The 21065-nt window shown below is 44.4% G+C and overlaps 1 protein-coding gene across 1 annotated transcript in view; it reads left to right on the top strand.

Moving 5' to 3' along the window:
• The first annotated feature begins 20518 nt into the window (after positions 1-20518).
• UBTD2 (ubiquitin domain containing 2) overlaps positions 20519-21065 on the top strand; it is a 37702-nt gene continuing 37155 nt past the window's right edge. The window contains exon 1 of the mRNA XM_053464709.1: positions 20519-20809. Coding sequence (XP_053320684.1) covers positions 20740-20809 — 70 coding nt within the window. The 5' untranslated portion in view covers positions 20519-20739. The remainder of the gene's footprint in view (positions 20810-21065) is intronic.

Below are 21065 nucleotides of genomic sequence, written 5' to 3'. Positions count from 1 at the left end.
CTATTTGTTTTCCAAATCTGCTCATCATGCACCCATGTCCTATTTAGGACATCGTTGAAGCTGTCCAATTCAATTTACTCCCCTCAAACCATATATTTTTGAAGACAGTGTATTTCAAATGCTGGTATTTTAACTCCTTCAATGCACTAATTCTACCACCAGCCTTTGGTGGGTTTTTTCGCACACATTATACTACAGGTATGAATTTGTCACTGCCAAACAACACCTGATATGTGTTCAGCAACATCTTCTGAGTACAGTTATACCGCCAATGCAAGAAAACAGAGTTACTGACTATACTTATGCCCCTATGCATAGGTTCACCAAGATACAGCGCCAATTTTAGCACTTGCTCATAAAAATCAAGCAATAAAATTCTGAAGCAGTGAGATAAAATATTTAAAAGGATGGAGCAGGGACAGTAAAAAAGTGCAACTGTGTGGTACAGCTTGAAGCAGGTACTTTCCAGGGAAGAGGTGCCTGTTCTTTGCCCCCTGAATACTCTTCATCTTTTTGGGGGGTTCTTCTTCTCAGTAGGGATGATTTTAAAAATAAAATGGGTAGCCCAAATTCCAATTTCCCCCATCACCGACCGGGGACCAGGTGCAACCTGGTACAGGATCCTCAAATTGACCCGGAGCTGAAACTGAAATTCCAGGGGTTTGCATTTTTTGTATAAAAAAAGCATTGTAGGCTAAAATTTGACCTGGAGCTGAAACTTAAACTGAAATTCCGGGGGTTTGCATTTTATGTACAAAAAAAGCATTGTAGGCTGAACTTTACATCAGATAAATTGCAACCTTCTTGTTCCAGGCCTTTACCTTACTCATAATGAGGTAAAGCTATAGCAGCTTATCTGAGAAGACAACCCTACCCATATTCCTGTTATAGGCAATGATGCACACTGGCATTCTTGAGACCCCAGTTCTGCCATGGACAAAAGCCTCCACAGTCCACTCATTGCTGATGGTGCTCAGCATCCCCACTTCCTGGCACAGAGCTGAGGTCTCCCTCCTTTGTAGCTGGGTTCGCAACAGATATTGTGGGAAACCAATGTGGTTCGGACGTATAGTAGCGCAAGTCACTGTATAAAAACAACACGATAACTTGAACAAAGGGACACCTGTGTAGAAGTTATCTACATACAAGTGGTGAAAGGGAATTTTAGGTCACAAACAAAATTGCCACTGGTTCCCAGATGTTCTTGCCAACTTGGTGGGTCAAGGTGGCTATTCTTTCCCTTGTATACCTGGAAGGCCTGAGTACACCTAGTCTCTTATACACCTTCTCCATACCTGAAGCACTTGGAAGGAACATACTCCTTGAACCTCAACCTTTCCTAATACTTCATCAGGGATTCATCCACTTAGATATTCCTTCCTGGTGTAAACACCCGGGAACGAGGTGGGTATAAGGGGTCAGATTTTATTCAGCCTATCAAACTGGGGGTTCTCCCTAGGGGGTCACAGGCTGTTGTCAGTAAAATGCATGAAACAAAGGATCATACTTTTGCCTAGTCACAGACTGGGCATAAATAGGGGTACTACAGATGGGACGGGTGCTCGCCCATTAGCATTATGAGTTAGCAGCACCTAACTACTAGGTTAAATCTGTGTGAATCAATATGGTGAATATGAATGCTCCAGAGAGTCATCATACAACGCCCAGGCATATTTTTTTAGTGTTGTTGAGTGCCTGCATCATCATTTCAGCAGCAGGGTGCCACCATCAGTCCAGAGAACGATCACACAGCACCCTTGCATATTTTTATGGTGTTGCAAAATGCCTCAATATCAAGCATTGCAGAAACACGGGCTGGCCAAAGAAATCGATCATTGATCAAGTTATAAGCATGGTGTGCCTGGCACATCAATTGTCACAAAGGGGTTGATGGGAATACCCATGGAAAACAATATATCTGTTTCTCCTTAATCATGAAATACATTCATGTATACTGTAAGGTTGGCACAAAGCAAAACCTGGATGTGTCTAATTGTATTGATATAAACATCCACCTGGAGACCTGGGAGCTGCCATTGTTGTCAGTCATGCAATATTTTGATTGACTTTCCCTGCTCAAACACCACACTAAGCAGGCTTTTTATAGTAATACTAATGAAGTCAGTTCCTCTATAGACTTAGTCAGAGTGTCTGTCTGGGTGATTAAGAGTGTTTATTAAGTCTATTGTTTGCAACAGGCAGTATGATATGGTGTTTGTCTAGTAGACTGGGCTGAGATAGAGCTAGACCCCATAGAAATGGCTAATATGCAGCTGCCTTAAAAATTATATTATTAAAAACTAGAATTATTTGAAAAAAGAAAACAGTACAATATTTTTGAAAAAATTATTTCTAATCAGATACTAGTTATAATAAAATGATGGAGTTCCCCAACATGAATAGTCCATTTATGTAGTCTGGATTTATGTGATGTGCGGTTAGGAACAGAAGTTTGGTGAATAAGAAGTGAGATCACTGTCCAAAATTATTTTTGCTTTATTGAAAAGAGTAACCACATAATACTACAATGTTGCATAATACATATTGGAACATGTATGCCTAAAAATTAAGTTTGTACATTTAAAGTTAAAGTTTATACATTTTAACTTTATAATTCATACCTCTCAATCTTGCAAATGGCCAAACAGAAATGCTTTTTGTGTGGTTAGAGGTGATCCCTCAACCCGGAGACAGAGCAGAGTAACCCAGAGGAAACCTAGAGAGTTCCCAGTTATGCTGACCGACCTAGGGAGCTCTAAAAACAATAGATATCTTTGCTGCAATAGTCCATGCAGCTCCTACATGCTTCTGAAGCTGAGTGATGGGCGCCAGCTCTTCAGTTAGGATGGAGAGGGTATGTTAATGGGTAGTGGAGTCACTCCATCCAAAAGGCTGAAGTGATACTGTGCTATTGTTGCTGTATTTTTTTTCTAGTTATGAAGAATTAAAGACTTTTTTATGACAAGTCATTTTATGTCCTTGGAAATGTAAGTGCATTACTGCTAAGCCTCTATTCCATACGGAGTCACACTATTTTCTGTCCAAAATATTTTTCCCTATATGGATGTGGGCCCTATTTGGAAGAGTAGATAAAGAGAAAGGAGAAATAATGAAAAAGAGTACAGATAAAGAAAAGAGACAGAGGGAGATAAAGATCAAAGAAGATATAATGAGAGATTAGGAGAAAAGGGGAGATATACAAAGGATAATGAGAAAGAAGAGACATAATGAGAAAGGAGAGATACAATCAGAGATGAGGAGGAAGGGGAGAGATCATGAGGAAGAGAGATGGAGATAATAAGAATAGGGAAAGGTAAAAAGAAAGAGGAGAGAGAATGGAAAATAAGAGAGGTGATAAGTGTGATAAAGGCACAAAGGCAGATGCACCACAACAGGAGACAGACTTTGGATAGGGGACCTCAAGGAAACTTCAGATAGGGGACCACAGAGCAGACTTCAAATAGCGGACCTTGGAGCAAACTGGGTCCTCTGGCAAGGCACGAGGCTGGAACTCCTTGGACAAGGTACATGGCTGGAAGCCCACAGACAGGGCACTTGACTCACGGTAGGGCACTAGACTCACGGCAGGCAAAGGAACTCAGGGACGCCGGGTCAACACCAGAAGATCACAGGAACAAAGCCAAATGATAAAGGAGGGACATTATCAGAGATTAGGATAAAGGGGAGATATATTAAGAAAGAAGAGATACAGAAAAAGAGGAGGATACAGAGAAAGAAGAGAGATAAAGAGAAGCAGGAGATATGTGGGAGTAAGGGGGGAAATCATAAAAACAGTGAGAGAAAGCTGGAATTATGAGAAAGGGGGGGAGATAAGAGATAGAAATTATGAGAAAGGGGAGTGATGGAGAGTAAGGGGGAAGATAATTAGAAAGGAGAGAGAGTATGAAAGTGTTTGCATGTTAGGGCAAGTGTGTTTAAGGACAATTATGTGTTTGTGTGTAAGAGCATAAATGTGTGTGTGTATGGGCAGGCATTGTAGTGTATATGTTTTTATAATATTTCTATTACTACTGTTTTGGGCACATTTTACCCCAGGAGGACTATTTAGTATTGTTGTAAATAGGGCTGCAACTAACGATTATTTTAATAATCGATTAGTTGGCCGATTATTTTGTCGATTAATCGGATAAAAAAATACATTATTTTAAATTGAAGAAGAATTGCAATAAAAAACGTACAATTTACACTTTCATCTCTTTATTGCAATGGCCTCTCTCTATTCACCTTCTTATTTTACTGACATAATAATAAAAGCTACAAGAACCCAAACACGGTGTTTCTCAAACTAGGTTTTAATACAAAGTTATTAGTAAATATTAATTCATATGTTAACTATTTTTCATATTTAATAAAAACTGAGAAAAAAAGCCTTGTTTAAATTTTTTTGTTTACCAAACTGGCCCAGTTATGCACATCTGACCCCCAGCTTGCCACTCTGCCCCCATATATGCCTTATACCTCTTATATGCCAGATTCCACTGTGCCCCCTGATATGCCTTATACTCCTTATATGCCAGTGATATGCAACTGAGCCCCCTGATATACCTTTTACCCCCATATTTGTTTTATGCCCCCCCTGACATGCCTAATATCGATATGTCTTATACCCCCTATATGCCACTGAGCCCCCTGATATACCTTTTACCCCCAGATATGTTTATGCCCTCCTGATATGCCTAATATCCATATGCCTTATACCCCTATATGCCCTAAAAATTCATATTACCCCCCATACACCACTATAACTCACCCATACACCACTCTGGCTCCTCCCCCTCCCATACACCACTCTGGCTCCTCCCCCTCCCATACACCACTCTGGCTCCTCCCCCTCTCATACTCCACTCTGCCTCCTCCCCCCTCCCATACACCACTCTGCCTCCTCCCCCGCCCATACATCACTTTGGCTCCTCCCCTCCCATACATCACTTTGCCTCCTCCCCCTCCCATATACCACTCTGCCTCCTCCCCTCCCACTTGCACTTTCACTGCAGCTTCATAGAAGCCACAGTGTAAGTGAAGGGCAGTAACGGAGTCTGTCTGTGCGATGCAGACCCTCACCGGCTGACAGAGAGGATGATTCTCTGTCAGCCGGTGGGGGTCTGCATCGCACAGACAGACTCCGTTACTCACCTTCACTTACACTGAGGCTTCTATGAAGCTGCAGGGAAAGTGCCTGTCAGTAACGGTGCCGGGTAGAGAGGCAGAGTGATGTATGGGAGGGGGGAGGAGGCAGATGGGAGGGGGAGGGGGAGAGAGACGGAAGTGAGAGACCGGCCGACAGTGAGGGGAATCCAGGTCCCCTGCAGCGTAGCGGGGGATCTGGATTCCGGTGTTATAATCCAATCTCTGTTTGAGGTCGGATTATATAAGGAGAGGAGTTTTTCAGAGCATTTGCTCTGAAAAAAACCTCTTTTTATAAATCGATAAAAATCGATCCGATTAATCGATAATGAAAATCGTTGACAACGATTTTCATTATCGATTATTATCGATTTTATCGATTAGTTGTTTCAGCCCTAGTTGTAAATCAAATTATAATGTCCTTCACTGAGTCCAGCAACTGTGAACATGCCTGTCATGAACCATGTCTGTGCCTATCCCTGTTTATGATGTGTGTTATGCATGATGGGAGCAATGTGTTTTTTCGTGTTAGATGTGATAGGAGTGATGTATGATAGGTGGGATGCTTTGTGTGATGGGAGTAATGTGTGCTAGGTGTGAGGGAATGAGGTCCCTTTAACCCGAAGACCTTAAAGGTAGAACTCATTTCTGCGATGTCATAAGAGGCCCCACTGAAATGTTCTCAAAAAGAAAACACAGAAAATTGTATGTTTGGTGGCCCCTGCAACTTTTTGGTGTTGCTGAATGCCTCACTACATGTAACTGTATGTTTTTCCATGAAATAGAAAAATAAAACTTACAGGAAAAAAGTTAGCTAGGAAGTGGGACTCGCTCTGCACTCCCACATAATAAATCTTCTACATTGAGTTTAGAGTATCTAGGCCAGAGGCTTAGCTTGGACAATACATTTTCTCACTAAGTTCGGGTGACCAGATGGCACCTTTAATTTGGGAAGCTTACAGAAAATGTATTCTGCCCAGCTGCATTAAAACCATTCACAGCTACTTATGTAACTGAGTTAGGCATATTATTGTTGCTTTCATATACAAGTCATATACACCAAGCAGCCTGCACTCTTAGCATAGCAGATTCACAACCATCTTTTTGTTTTTTAAGTTATCAGCTCTGTGAGCTTACTCATTCTTTAAATAAGAAACTGTCACCAGCCGAAATCCCCTTGAGATGCAATCCACATAAACGTTTGATTAATTCCTACAAAGTTACAGTGTGGTTGCTAGAGCCCTGTTCTTCCCACACAGTTTTAAAGCTAAGTTGTATTAATGGTCTATTGTCTCCTCTCTCAGGGCCTTGTTAGTGTGTTGCGACACTGCTCTGTTTGATGAACTGTTACTATGGTTTAGTGAATGAGGCCACAGCGTGAATCCTGATGGCATCAGCAATAATTTCGAATCTGTTGCAGAAGTGGGTGCATTAGTTCATTTTTTTCACCCATAATTGTCAAGTGTTCTCCCACTTAGTGATGAATCATCAAGAGAAAATACATTTCGCAGCCGCACCAGCTCACAAACAGAACACAGTGCATCAAGCAGAACAGACAGCTTGAGTAAAATTAACCCGTGGAGTGCCAGAGGAGAATGCAATGAATAGCAATGCAGTATTGCCGTTTTCCATGACATTAGGGCAGCCGGGGCTGTCCCTTAAACAAAGAAGCTTGCCAATGTCTCAGAATAAAATAAACACAGTGCAGGCTGCTCTTTGCACCTATCATCTGTCTGCAATCAGTTCAGGAGAGGGCAAGGTAGAGTTACTGCCTACCATAAATATTTCACTAAGGGCAACCAGAACTCCAAGACAGTGGGAAGGACCTCAAGGCACCTGCCTCCCTGGAATGCATGAGTTGCCTTTATATCCCTCTAGCTGCCTGTACACATGATGTCTCTTCAGAGAGTATGTTAAATCAGCTTGAACAACCTAATGTGCTGCTGAAGGCTTCAAGTACCATGTGTAACAAATTGGTGTGTGTGCATAACAATTACGGAGGTCCACCACTTATTATTTTCATGTCATTAAATTTTAGATTTGTATTTATAAAATGGTAACGAAATACAATGGGATACAAGGCCAACACATGATAGCGATGGGAAGGATGAAAGATAAAGCACATTATGGGTAGATCTATGGGCAATATGGCTCCATGACATCTGCCTTCTGATGCCACACCCATTCACCCTGAATCACAATTCTACAGTGGATATAAAAAGTCTACACACCCCTGTTAAAATGCCTGGTTCTTGTGATGTAAAAGAATGAGACAAAGATAAATCATGTCAGAACTTTTTCCACCTTTAATGCGACCTATAACGTGAACAATGAAATTGCAAAACAAACTGAAATTTTTGAGGGGAAAGAAAAACCCTCACAATACCCTGGTTGCATAAATGTGCACACCCTTAAACTAATACTTTGTTGAAGTATCTTTTGATTTTATTACAGCAATGAGTCTATTAGCATGGCACATCGTGACCTGGCAATATTTGCCCACTCTTCTTTGCAAAAGCACACCAAATCTGTCACATTGCAAGGACATCTCCTGTGCACAGCCCTCTTCAGATCACCCCACAGATGTTCGATTGGATTCAGGTCTGGGCTCTGGCTGGGCTATTCTAAAACATCAATCTTCTTCTGGAGAAGCCATGCTTTTGTGGATTTGGATGTGTGCTTTGGGTCGTTTTCGTGCTGAAAGGTGAACTTCCTATTCATCTTCCTAACGGACGCCTGAAGGTTTTGTGCCAAAATTGCACTGTTCATAATTCCCTCCACCCTAAGGCCCCGGTTCCAGCTGAAGAAAAACAGCCCCAAAGCATGATGCTGTCACCACCATGCTTCACTGTGGGTATGGTGTTCTTTGGGTGATGTACAGTGATGTTTGTGCGCCAAACATACCTTATGGAATTATGGCCAAAAAGGTTAACCTTGGTTTCATCATACCATAACACATTGTCCCACGTGCTGTTGGGGGGACTTGATGTTTGTTTTTGCAAACTTCAGCTGGGCTTGGATGCATATGAAGAATACGGGAGATTGTTGTTACATGTAGCACACAGCCAGTACTTGCCAGAAAGTCCTGTAGTTCCTTTAATGTTGCAGTGGGCCCCTTGTAAGCCTCTCTGACCAGTTTCCTTCTCGTCTTTTCATCAATTTTGGAGGGACGTCCAGTTCTTGGTGATGTCTCTGTTGTGCCACATTTTCTCCACTTGATAATGACTGTCTTCACTGTGTTCCACGGTATATCTAATGCTTTGGAAATTCTTTTGTACCCTTCTCCTTACTGATATCTTTCAACAATGAGATCCCTCTGATGCTTTGGAAGCTCTCCGTGGACCATGGCTTTTCCTCTGACACGAAACTAAGCAAATATCAGGTAAATCCTACTAAAACAGCTGAACTTTATTTGTGATTAAATAGTCACTTCAAATGATGGGAGGTGTGTAATGACTTCTACTTAACATGAGTTTGAATGTGATTGGTGATAAGAGGGTGTGCACACTTATGCAAAGGTTATTGTAACCCCCCCCCCCCCCCCAAGATTTCAGCTTGTTTTGCAATTGAATTGTTCACGTTGTAGGTCACATTAAAGGTGGGAAAATTTCTAACATGATTTATCTTTGTCTCATTCTTTAACATCACAAGAACCTGGCATTTTAACAAGGGTGTGCACTGTAAAATGAGGTCACACTATATGGAACTTCAAGAGTTAAGAGGACAATGAGCTTTAGGTATGACTCATTTAGATGCCAGCTCTTCTAACCTTGATGCAGTAAAAGCTGATCTATTAAAGATGGGTTACTTGGAATCAATGAATAAACGCAGGATCTAATGCAATGATTTACCTTGCTGGCAACAAAATTTTATTGTTCAAATTTCATAATATAGATGGGTGGGTGCAAGATATGATTCAATGTTTTATGTGGCTGACAACAAAGAAATTAAGTAATATGGATGGATAGCTAGTGAATGGAAAAATAAAAACGTGCGTGTGTGAAGACTAAGTTTTTTTTAGCGGAGGGTGGTGGGCTGTGACCCTTCTAAGTTATTTAGTGTGAGGTCACACCACCATACACTTACACACTCACTCTAACACCAGTGCACACACTCCCCTTCCCCATCTCCCTGCCTTCACTGCAGATCACACACTGCCATTAGACGCATTATGTGACCCTGCTGGGTGCCTCACGTACTGGGGTGTCGTTCATACCCGAAAACCTTTTCATGGGCAGGGCCAGCCTTAGGGGTGTGCGAGATGTGCGGCCGCACAGGGCACCACGGCAGCAGGGGCGCTGTGCGGCCGTCCCTGTAACAATTCGACGAGAGACAGGTCCCGTTTGCAGAATGGTAAGATATCAGGACGGGTAGTAGCAGGAGGAATAGTGGGACAACAGCAGGAAAGTTCCAATAGCATAAACAGGTCACAGTCCAAGGTCGAGGCAGGCAGCAAACAGGCAAAGTCCAAAAAGCAATCCAAAGTCAATTCAGGCGGCAATCAAAGAGTAGTCAGGAACAAAGCAGGAGTCAGGAAACCAGTAAATCAGAATATAGCACACTGAGACAGTGATAACGTTTGTACCACACAAAGGCTCAGATTAGAGTGAGCAGTGGGTTTAAATTTGGTGCCAAACAGCTGCAGGCAATAATCAGCCAATCAGATAAAAAGCGGGAGGACCCGCCCCCTAGCGTGACGTACGCAGTTGCTGGGTAAGGATTCCTGGCCGCCATGACAGCGTGCACGTGTGTGCACCTCCATAGCACCGAGGATGGCAGCAGAGGAGCTCCCTGGACAGACCCGCCGGCTAAAGGTCACAGAACCCCCTCCGCAAAGGGCCGGACTCCGGACGGGCACAACCAGGACGGGAAGGAAAGCGGCGATGGTAACCTTTCACCAGATGTGGGGCATGAAGATCCTTGGCCGACACCCAGGAACGTTCTTAGGGTCCATAACCCTTCCAATGGACCAAATACTGTAAAGAGCCCCTGTGGAAACGGGAGTCCAGTATAGAACGCACCTCATACTCTTCGTGACCATCAACCTGGACCTTATCCGGAACAGGATCCAGAGTGGTGTACCGGTTACAGTGAAGGGGTTTCAGGAGGGACACATGAAATACCCAGGGTATCCTAAGAGTTGGAGGCAGTTGGAACTCGTAAGCCACTGGGTTGATGCGTCTGAGGATCTTGTAAGGGCCGATGTATCTAGGGGCAAGTTTGGATGAAGGGACACGCAACCTAATGTTCTTAGTGGATAGCCATACACAGTCACCCGGGAGATATGAGGGTGTTCCACCTCTTCTTTTGTCTGCGTGTTTCTTTTGTTTCTCGGTAGCCCGCTGTAGCGATTTCCGAACTGTATTCCAGGTCCTTCTTAAATCCGCTAATCTGTCATCCAGAGTAGGAATGTTACTCATTTGGAAGGAGTCAGGTAGGAAACGTGGATGTACACCGGAACAACAGAAGAACGGAGATGTTTTAGTGGACTCTAGGGCTGCAACTAACGATTATTTTAATAATCGATTAGTTGGCCGATTATTTTTTCGATTAATCGATTAATCGGATAAAAAAAATGAATGTAAATTTTTCATTTATTTAAAATAATTTACTAAACAAATGATGTTAAATACAAACAGCAGAATAAAAAAACTTTGATAATACATTTCTTGTCTTTATTTCCCAACCAGCCCCCCAATATATGCACATTTGAGCCCAGGCTTGCTACGCTGCCTCCCAGACATGCCATGCTGCCCCCCCACATATGCCACGCTGCCTACCACAGCACTGCACGCTGCCTCCCACATATACCACTCCACGCTGCCTCCCACATCTGCCACTCCACGCTGCCTCCCACATCTGCCACGCCACGCTGCCTCCCACATCTGCCACGCCACGCTGCCTCCCACATCTGCCACGCCACGCTGCCTCCCACATCTGCCACGCCACGCTGCCTCCCACATCTGCCACGCTGCCTCCCACATCTGCCACGCCACGCTGCCTCCCACATCTGCCACGCCACGCTGCCTCCCACATCTGCCACGCCACGCTGCCTCCCACATCTGCCACTCCACTCTACCCCCCACATGCCACTGTGCCTGATACGCCTTATACCCCCTGAAACACCACTCCATCCTCCCCAGACATGCCACTCCCCACATATGCCCTGCCCTCCCCACATATGCCACGCCATGCTGCCTCCCACATATGCCATGCTGCCTCCCACATATGCCACGCTGCCTCCCACATCTGCCACTCCACTCTGCCTCCCACATCTGCCACTGTGCCTGATACGCCTTATATCCCCTGATACCCCACTCCATCCTCCCCAGACATGCCACCCTGCCTCCCAGACATGCCACTTCTCTACCCCCAGATATGCCACTCTACCCCCAGATATGCCTTATACAACCTGATACACCACTCCGTCCTCCCCAGACATGCCACACTGCCCTCCCCACATATGCCTTATATACTGTATATGCCTTATACCCCCAGATATGTCACTTCACTGCCCCCAGGATTTAGATTCCCCTAAATTAACCCTAAACTCCCCATTAACCATAACTGCCCCTAAATTAACCCTTAACACCGCCTTAACCACAGCATCCCCTAAATTAACCCTAAAGACCCCATCAACCACAGCATCCCCTAAATTAACCCTAAACACACCATTAACCACAACTGCCTCAAATTAACCCCAAACACCCCATTAACCACAGCTGCTCCTAAATTAACCCTAAACACCCTATTAACATAACTGCCCCTAAATTAACCCTAAACACCCAATTAACCATAACTGCCCCTAAATTAACCCTAAACACCCCACTAACCATAACTGCCCTTAAATTAACCCCCACCTCCCCTAACTTTCAGTAGCCCAAATATATATATATATATATATACACACATACATATATATATATATATATATATATATATATATATATATATATACTTACAGTTAGATGAGTGTCACAGCCATGTGGTTCTGGCCTGGAGAAGGAAGGGGCGGGGCCAGTTGTCACAGTGATTACAGGGAGGGGGAGTAAGTAGGAGCTGCTGCTGTGAGACGGTGAGTCAGACTAAACGGATTATATAATGAGGGGGATTTTTCAGAGCGTTTGCTCTGAAAAAACCCTCATTTTATAATCGATAATAATCGATTCAACTAATCGATAATGAAATTCGTTGCCAACGAATTTCATTATCGATTATTATCGATTTTATCGATTAGTTGTTGCAGCCCTAGTGGACTCATGAGTGGCATTGTTGAAGGCAAATTCGGCCCAGGGAAGAAGATCGGACCAATTGTCCTGATGGTCTGAAATAAAAAGGCGTAGGTACTGTTCCAGTGATTGGTTGGTCCTCTCTGCTGCCCCATTGGATTGGGGATGGTAGGCAGACGAAAACGATAACTTGATTCCCATCTCAGAGCAGAACGTTCTCCAGAATCTTGACACGAATTGGCTCCCTCTGTCTGAGACAATTTCTTTAGGTAGTCCATGCAATCGGAAGATCTCTCTTATGAAGATAGAAGAAAGTGCTGCCGCTGTAGGTAAAGCAAGAAGTGGAACGAAATGAGCCATTTTCGAGTATCTATCGACCACAACCAAAATAGTAGTATATCTATTGGAAGGCGGCAGGTCCACAATAAAATCCATCGATAGATGGGTCCAAGGTTGTTCGGGTAGAGGAAGTGGTTGTAACAGACCAGAAGGTAGTGAGCGAGGTGTCTTCACCCTGGCGCAGGCTTGGCAGGCTAACACATATTCCTTGATGTCCTTATTCATGGTAGTATGATCTTTTGATCAAGGAAATGGTTCGAGAAACACCTGGATGTCCAGTAGGTAAAGTATTATGATGAATAGACATGAGAGGGATTCTTTCCCGCATGGGCACAAACAATTTTCCCTGTGGTAGGTTGGTAGGAAGATGGTGTTGCATAGCCTTGAGTCTGGTTATCAGAGGAGACTCAAGTGTTGTTTTAACCATGGCCAGTATCCTGTTCCTTGGAATAATGGGTTCTTTTTCGATCTCTTCCTCCTCCATGATAGTAGCGTGTTGACGGGATAACGCATCAGCCTTGGTATTCTTGGAGCCGGGTCTGTAAGTAATGATGTATTGAAAGCGTGACAAAAAGAGTGCCCACCGGGCCTGTCGTGGATTTAAGCGTTTAGCTGTGCTCAGATAGGATAGATTCTTGTGATCTGTAATGATGGTTATCGGGATGGTGGTGCCTTCCAAGAGGTGTCTCCACTCCTCCAAGGCAAGTATGATGGCTAGGAGTTCCCAGTTTCCCACATCATAATTCCTTTCGGATGAACTGAATTTCTTAGAGAAGAAGCCACATGGGTGTAGCGGACTACAGTAAGATTTCCTCTGGGATAGTACAGCTCCCGCTCCGCTCTCTGAGGCATCGACCTCAAGGGTGAAAGGAAGAGACGGGTCAGGGTGAACCAGGACCGGAGCAGAGGTAAATGCCTTTTTGGCTTCTGAAAAGCTTGGTATGCTTCTTTAGGCCAGTTGTGTACGTCGGCCCCCTTCTTAGTAAGGGCTGTGAGAGGAGCTGCGACCCGTGAGAAATTCCGGATAAAACGCCTATAATAATTCGCAAAGCCCAAGAATCGCTGAAGAGGTTTTAAGCCTTCTGGTTTAGGCCAGTGAAGGATGGCATTCAATTTGGTAGGATCCATTTCAAAACCGGACAAACTGATGATGTAACCAAGAAAAGCAACTTTGGAAACCTCAAACTGACACTTTTCAAGTTTAGCATAGAGTCCGTTCTCCCTTAATCTTTGAAGAACAAGGGTAGTGTGCCGGCGATGCGTCTGGAGATCTGGTGAATATATTAGGATATCGTCAAGATATACTAAAATAAATTGGGAGAGATAGTCTCTGAGGCAATCATTAAAAAAGTCTTGGAACACTGCTGGGGCATTGCAGAGCCCGAATGGCATGACCAGGTATTCATAGTGACCTGACCTGGTATTGAAGGCGGTCTTCCATTCATGTCCTTCACGTATCCGTACAAGGTTGTAGGCCCCTCTGAGATCAAGTTTTGTGAAGATAGTAGCACCCTTTAAACGGTCAAATAATTCAGGAATCAGAGGTATGGGATATTTGTTTTTTATTGTTATCTGGTTCAAACCACGGTAATCAATACATGGTCTTAAATCCCCCTCTTTCTTTTTCACAAAGAAGAATCCCGCTCCTGCCGGGGAAGCCTTTCTCCAAATTCTCCTTGATGTAGGCTTCCATAGCCTCGTTCTCTGGTTTCGAAAGAGGATATACCCTGCCCCTAGGAGGTGTGGTTCCAGGTAACAAATCGATTGGGCAGTCATAGGGACGATGGGGTGGTAGGCGATCCGCTTCCTTCTTACTGAAAACATCCGCAAATGCTTGATACGGTTTCGGAATTCTGGTGGAGAGAGGAGAGATAGTGACACTGTGTACGGGTGAGATTTTACAAAGACAGCGTTTTTGACAGTCCTCACCCCAAGACACGATTTGAGAAGTTCTCCAGTCTATCGTCGGATTGTGTTTCTGGAGCCAAGGAAATCCAATCACCACAGGACAGGAAGGAGATGTAATCACATTGAAGTTCATAACCTCTTGATGCAGTGCTCCTACATGAAAGAAGATGGCCTCTGTCTCATGGGTAACAGTGGAAGGGCTTAGAGGTCTACCATCAATTGCCTCCAATGTCAGTGGTGTATGTCTCTTGACCGGGTAACAAACGTGGAGTCGATGAAATTACCGGCAGCACCAGAATCGATGAGTACCTCTACGTTTACCCTGGTGTTTTCCCAAGATAATGAGGCTGGAACCGTCATGCGTTTCATCTGCTGCTCAGGGGAGATACAAAGAACACCCAGAGTAGGTCCCCTGATCCTACCTAGGTGCGGGCGTTTCCCGGCTTGTTCGGGCAATATCTAGCGAAATGTCCCCTACCTCCGCAGTAAAGACAGAGGCCTTCAGTGCGACGATGAGTCTTTTCTTGCTCAGTTAAGGAGGTAGCACCCAATTGCATAGGTTCCTCCGGGTCTAGTCTCTGGGGTGTGGAATTAGAGAAACGGGGAGCTAGCCGTATAAGAGGTTTCCTTTGTTTCTCCTTTTGTGATTGTCGCTCTCTGAGGCGGAGATCTATGCGGGATACAAATGTTATTAGATCCTCCAGGTCCTCAGGCACATCTCTGGCTGCTAATTCGTCTTTTAACTTCTCAGATAGGCCATGCATGAATGCAGCAACTAGGGCTTCATTGTTCCAACCCAGTTCAGCGGCTACCGTTCTGAATTCTATGGCGTAGTCTGTTAAGGAACGGGAGCCTTGTTGGAGAGACATGAGCGATGCAGAAGCTGTGGCCTCACGACCTGGCAAATCGAAGATTCTTTGCATGGTAGCCACAAAGTCACGGTAGTCATTGATTAAAGGCGACTCCTTTTGCCAAAGAGGCGAAGCCCAGGCTAGGGCTCGGTCTGTCAGGAGTGAAATAATATAGCCGACGCGGGCTCGGTCAGATGAAAACATAGAAGGCATTAGCTCAAACTGGATCGCACACTGATTAAGAAAACCTCTACAGGTGTTGGGATCCCCTCCATAACGAGGTGGAGGTGGTAGGCGCAATGGTATAGCCGCAGCGGGCAGTGTGGTGACTTGTGGGTTAACAGGAGGAGTAGCGGTACTTGCCAGCGGATCAGTGCGTGTGAGGAGAGTTTGCAGGGCTTGCGCCAATTGATCCATACGATGATCCAGTCCTTGCATTCTTGCCTCCTGTGACCGGAACAGCTGATCCATTTCTGCGGGATCCATTAAATGGCCCTTGTGTACTGTAACAATTCGATGAGAGACGGGTCCCGTTTGCAGAATGGTAGGATATCAGGACGGGTAGTAGCAGGAGCAATAGTGGGACAACAGCAGGAAAGTTCCAATAGCATAAACAGGTTACAGTCCAAGGTCGAGGCAGGCAGGAAACAGGCAAAGTCCAAAAAGCAATCCAAAGTCAATCCAGGCGGCGATCAAAGAGTAGTCAGGAACAAAGCAGGAGTCAGGAAACCAGTAAATCAGAATATAGCACACTGAGACAGTGATAACGTTTGTACCACACAAGGGCTCAGATTAGAGTGAGCAGTGGGTTTAAATTTGGTGCCAAACAGCTGCAGGCAATAATCAGCCAATCAGATAAAAAGCGGGAGGACCCGCCCCCTAGCGTGATGTATGCAGTTGCTGGGTAAGGATTCCTGGCCGCCATGACAGTGTGTGCACCTCCATAGCACCGAGGACGGCAGCAGAGGAGCTCCCTGGACAGACCCGCCGGCGAAAGGTAACAGTCCCATCACCAATGCCGAGCAGGGAGAGGAGGAGAGAGAGGGGCACTGAGAGGTCGCACATGAAAAAGTTTTTAGCAACCGCTCGGCCCCCTTTCCCTCCTCAGCTGCCTTTCCCTCCTCAGCTCCCTACCGCTGCCCTGATCTCATATTCCGAAGCTCAGCAGTGAAGCTGCGCGAGCCGCGGCAGAACATAGAGACAGGCCTCGCATTCCCATCACAGGACTTCAGCAGGGTAAGTGAACTGCAAGGGGAGGGAGGGGGTAGATAGTAAGAAGGGGGAAGGGGGTAGATAGTAAGAAGGGGGAGAGGGGTAGATAGTAAGAAGGGGGAGAGGGAGTAGATAGTAAGAAAGGGAAGAGGGGTAGATAGTAAGATAGTAGATAGTGAGAAGGGGAGGAGATTGTGAGAAAGGCAGGTTGTAAGAATCTTGAAAGAAAGAGTGAGAATGAGTAAGGGAATTAATGTGTGGCTGAATTATGTGAATGCGTGAGGATGAATGAATTGGTATGTGGATGAATTTTGTGAATGTGTGAGAGAATAAATGAATTGATGTGTGGATGAATTGTGTGAAAGTGTGAGATAATAAATGAATTAATGTCTGTATGAATTGTGTTAATGAGGAAGATAATGAATTAATTAATGTGTGGATGAATACCTGCAGTGCTCTTTCCATGTGTTGTTTATTTGATCTATACCTTCAGTGCTGAGTTTGCATGTGATCCCCAGTTGATCTATACCTGCAAAGCTGGGTTTGTGTCTTAATCTGATGGAATATACCTGCAATGCTATACACGCAAGTGTTGTTTACATGTGTTGTTTATTTGATCTATACCTAAACTACGGGGAGGAAGGAAAAGAGAGGTGTGGCTTAGTGAATGAGGGGACAAAAGGACAAAAGGGGAAAAGTACGGGAGAGAGGACCTTTCAAAGTCACACTAGAGTCAGGAGGGAAGACTGCACTGACTCTCACAGTCTTCCCCTAATCTGCAGTCAGTGTGCAAAAAAATTTTTTTGGTGTGGGAGCTGAGGGAGTGATTGCATGTTAGGGTGCGTGGAGGGGGTACAAAGAAAATAATTGCCTAGGGTCCAATTTTTTTCAATATTTAATGGGAAATGTTTTTGTTACAAAGATTGTACCGTTAGCTGTCTTTTTTCCTATATTTAATGTATTTAAGGTACATTATTGTTACCAGTGTTTCCAGTTATATATTATTGTGCTTGTTTGTACTTGCACATAAATAATCTCTAATTAAAACTAGATTTATTCCCTTTCTTTTTTGTCGAGGGGAGCACTAGAGAACTAGTCCGCACAGGGCGTCTGAACACCTAAGGGCATCCGATCAATTGTGTTTAAATGTATTTTTTTTTAGATATGATTTTTTTTTTAAATGGCAGCTTTTTAGTGCCTCACTTAGAAATAATGATTATTGTTTACATAGTGGCATCATATTCCGCTGCGCTGTACATTAGGTAAACAGGGCCTGAGAAACTGCATACGGCAACAGAAAGCTTGGAACTGTGTGGAGTCAAGTGTCTTTACACAGAGTTTCACACAAACACTATATAGAGCACACAGATGGTTATGAGGACTTAAATACTTAATAAAAATATAAACGATCATGTATAAAATGTTTATCGCACTAGCCATTTAACCCATTCATGACAAAGCCTGTACATGTACGGGCTCACAACCCATTGTCCTTAAGAGGTTAAAGACAAAGCATTAGTACCTACATTTTCATACAACTGCAACCATTGTGGGAGGTTGCCATTTAGTTTATATGTTTACAGGCACAGGAGTTTATGCAACAAACCGTGATTTTATGCTAATATCTGGGTGAACACAAAAAAACTGACTTTTATGATAGCTGTTATTCAGATCCCAGCTTCCCACAAGCTACAGTGGGGTAAAAAAGTATTTAGTCAGCCACCAATTGTGCAAGTTCTCCCACTTGCAAAGATGAGAGAGGCCTGTAATTTTCACCATAGGTACACTTCAACTATGAGAGACAGAATGAGACAACAAAGTCCATAAATCACATTGTCTGATTTTTAAAGAATGTATTTGCAAATTATGGTGGAAAATAATTATTTGGTCAATAACAAAAGTTCATATCAATACTTTGTTATATACCCTTTGTTTGCAATGACAGAGGTCAAACGTTTTCTGTAGTTCTTCACAAGGTTTTCACACACTGTTGCTGGTATTTTGGTGCATTCCTCCATGCAGATCTCCTCTAGAGCAGTGATGTTTTGGGGCTATCACTGGACAACACGGACTTTCAACTGCCTCCAAAGGTTTTCTATGGGGTTGAGATCTGGAGACTGGCTAGGCCACTCCAGGACCTTGAAATGCTTCTTACGAAGCCACTCCTTCGTTGCCCGGGCGGTGTGTTTGGGATCATTGTCATGCTGAAAGACCCAGCCACGTTTCATCTTCAATGCCCTTGCTGATGGAAGGAGGTTTTCACTCAAAATCTCACGATACATGGCCCCATTCATTCTTTCCTTTACACGGATCAGTTGTCCTGGTCCCTTTGCAGAAAAACAGCCCCAAAGCATGATGTTTCCACCCCCATGCTTCACTGTAGGTATGGTGTTCTTTGGTGTTCTTTTGCTTCTGGTGTCCTTCGACAGCTCTTTGGTCTTGGCCATAGTGGGGTTTGGAGTGTGACTGAGGTTGTGGACAGGTGTTCTTTATACTGATAACAAGTTCAAACAGGTGCCATTAATACAGGTAACGAGTGGAGGACAGAAGAGACTCTTAAAGATGTTACAGGTCTGTGAGAGCCAGATATCTTGCTTGTTTGTAGGTGACCAAATACTTATTTTACCGAGGAATTTACCAATGAATTCATTAGAAATCCTACAATGTGATTTCCTGTATTCTTTCCCCCCATTCTGTCTCTCATAGTTGAAGTGTACCTATGGTGAAAATTACAGGCCTCTCTCATATTTTTAAGAGGGAGAACTTGCACAATTGGTGGCTGACTAAATACTTTTTTGCCCCACTGTACATCCCATTTAACGTTTAAAGCTAGAGTTGAAAAGCAAAAATGAGTTTCAAATCTTCCAAGAAATGTTTGGTTCATCTGGAGTCACTTTGATACGCGGTAATGAGGGACCCCAGCAAACTTCCTTGATGAGAAGGCCCGAGTTTACTCTTTAAAATTGTTAAGCCCATGAAGAGTATGGCGGGAATAGGTGTTGACCACGGGATCCCTGTCCGTTTCTGCCGCATTCCTTGTGGTAGCCTCTCCTGTCTTATGCCTGCTCCTTTGGGGAAAAGTCTCCTCAACCAACCCATACAACAGGACACACCAGTAAGGATGCAAAAGTAATAGTTTATGGGGGGTACAGGGTGACTAGGTAGACTAAGGTGACTGGATAGACAGGTCGCAAATCACTTCACTTATTGTCATCTACGTCAAATGTGACGTGTGAATGTCATAGATTGAAAACCTGTGGAAAATGGCACAAAAGGACCACTGAGGAGATGCACATGTGGTCACCTAGGAAGGCCTCAAATGGAAGATGCTGTAAAGCGTTTCCAGAGTCTTATCTTATAGGGTTCAATACTTTTGTTTTCTGGCTTAACAAAATCTTGACGCAAGCCACAGTCCCCTGACGCGTGTAAAGTCACGACACCAAATAATTCCTGGTGTATGCCAACCTGTTAAATCTCTGAGCCCAAAACACTGGTGCAGTAGCCATGGCATCTGTCCTAGTGGTCTGTAACCCTAGACACAGGAGCTGACATTCTGTCCCTGTTGTAAAGGACCCTGTCTGTTCAAAGTGGTATTCAGTTAACTTCCTTTACAGTCAGTGCAAATCGTAGTGACACTCATAAAACATGTTATTGTAATCATAAAACATCTGTGTAGGGAAGAGGTTGATAAAAGTGAAACAAAATACCGTAGAAAAAAACTGCTGCCAGGATGGGGCGAGTTGCCTGACGTCATATTAAATATAGTCTGTTATAAACACTGAGCACAAGAGGTGACAGGCAAACCGATAGAAGACAATCTTCTTTCAGCATCAGAAAGCCCGACCCCTTTGGTGACGTCACATGCACGGCGCGGATAGGCTGTTACAGCGAGGGGACCGAGAGAGGGGGGAGTTCTGTGACGTATCATGCGCGTCTCTGGCCCTGTCCTCTCGCCTCCTTGTAGTCCCCGTGTTTGGGGTCGCGCAGCGTGAGCGCGCTTGCCCGTGTGAAGGCAAAAAGAGTGGTAACGGCCGAGGCTGCCCCCGCCGGCACCCATGGGAGGGTGTGTGGGCACTCACCATGACTCCTCGGGCAGCCTGAACGAGAACTCGGATGGTACCGGAGGTGAGAAAGGAGGGATGGGGAAAGAGCTAAAAGGATGGTGGGGAGGGGAAAAGGACATAAGGGGGAGGAGGAGGAGGGGAAATAGAAAGGGATCCGCTGCTCTTTTGTCTGACAGTGGCCCGGTAAGCATTGTACCCCTTCTAGGGGCAGTAATGTCCCTTTGGGACCCTGCTTATACCCTCCATTGGGAGGTCGGTGACCGAGTGCTCATTGCCCTTAGGGTGAGGGCAACTTAACGTAATCTTTGATGTAAAAC

Source organism: Spea bombifrons, chromosome 4 (assembly GCF_027358695.1).
Source record: "Spea bombifrons isolate aSpeBom1 chromosome 4, aSpeBom1.2.pri, whole genome shotgun sequence".
Lineage (NCBI taxonomy): Eukaryota > Metazoa > Chordata > Amphibia > Anura > Pelobatidae > Spea > Spea bombifrons.
Note: the sequence above shows the minus strand (reverse complement) of the source record. Positions and strands in the feature narration are given on the sequence as shown.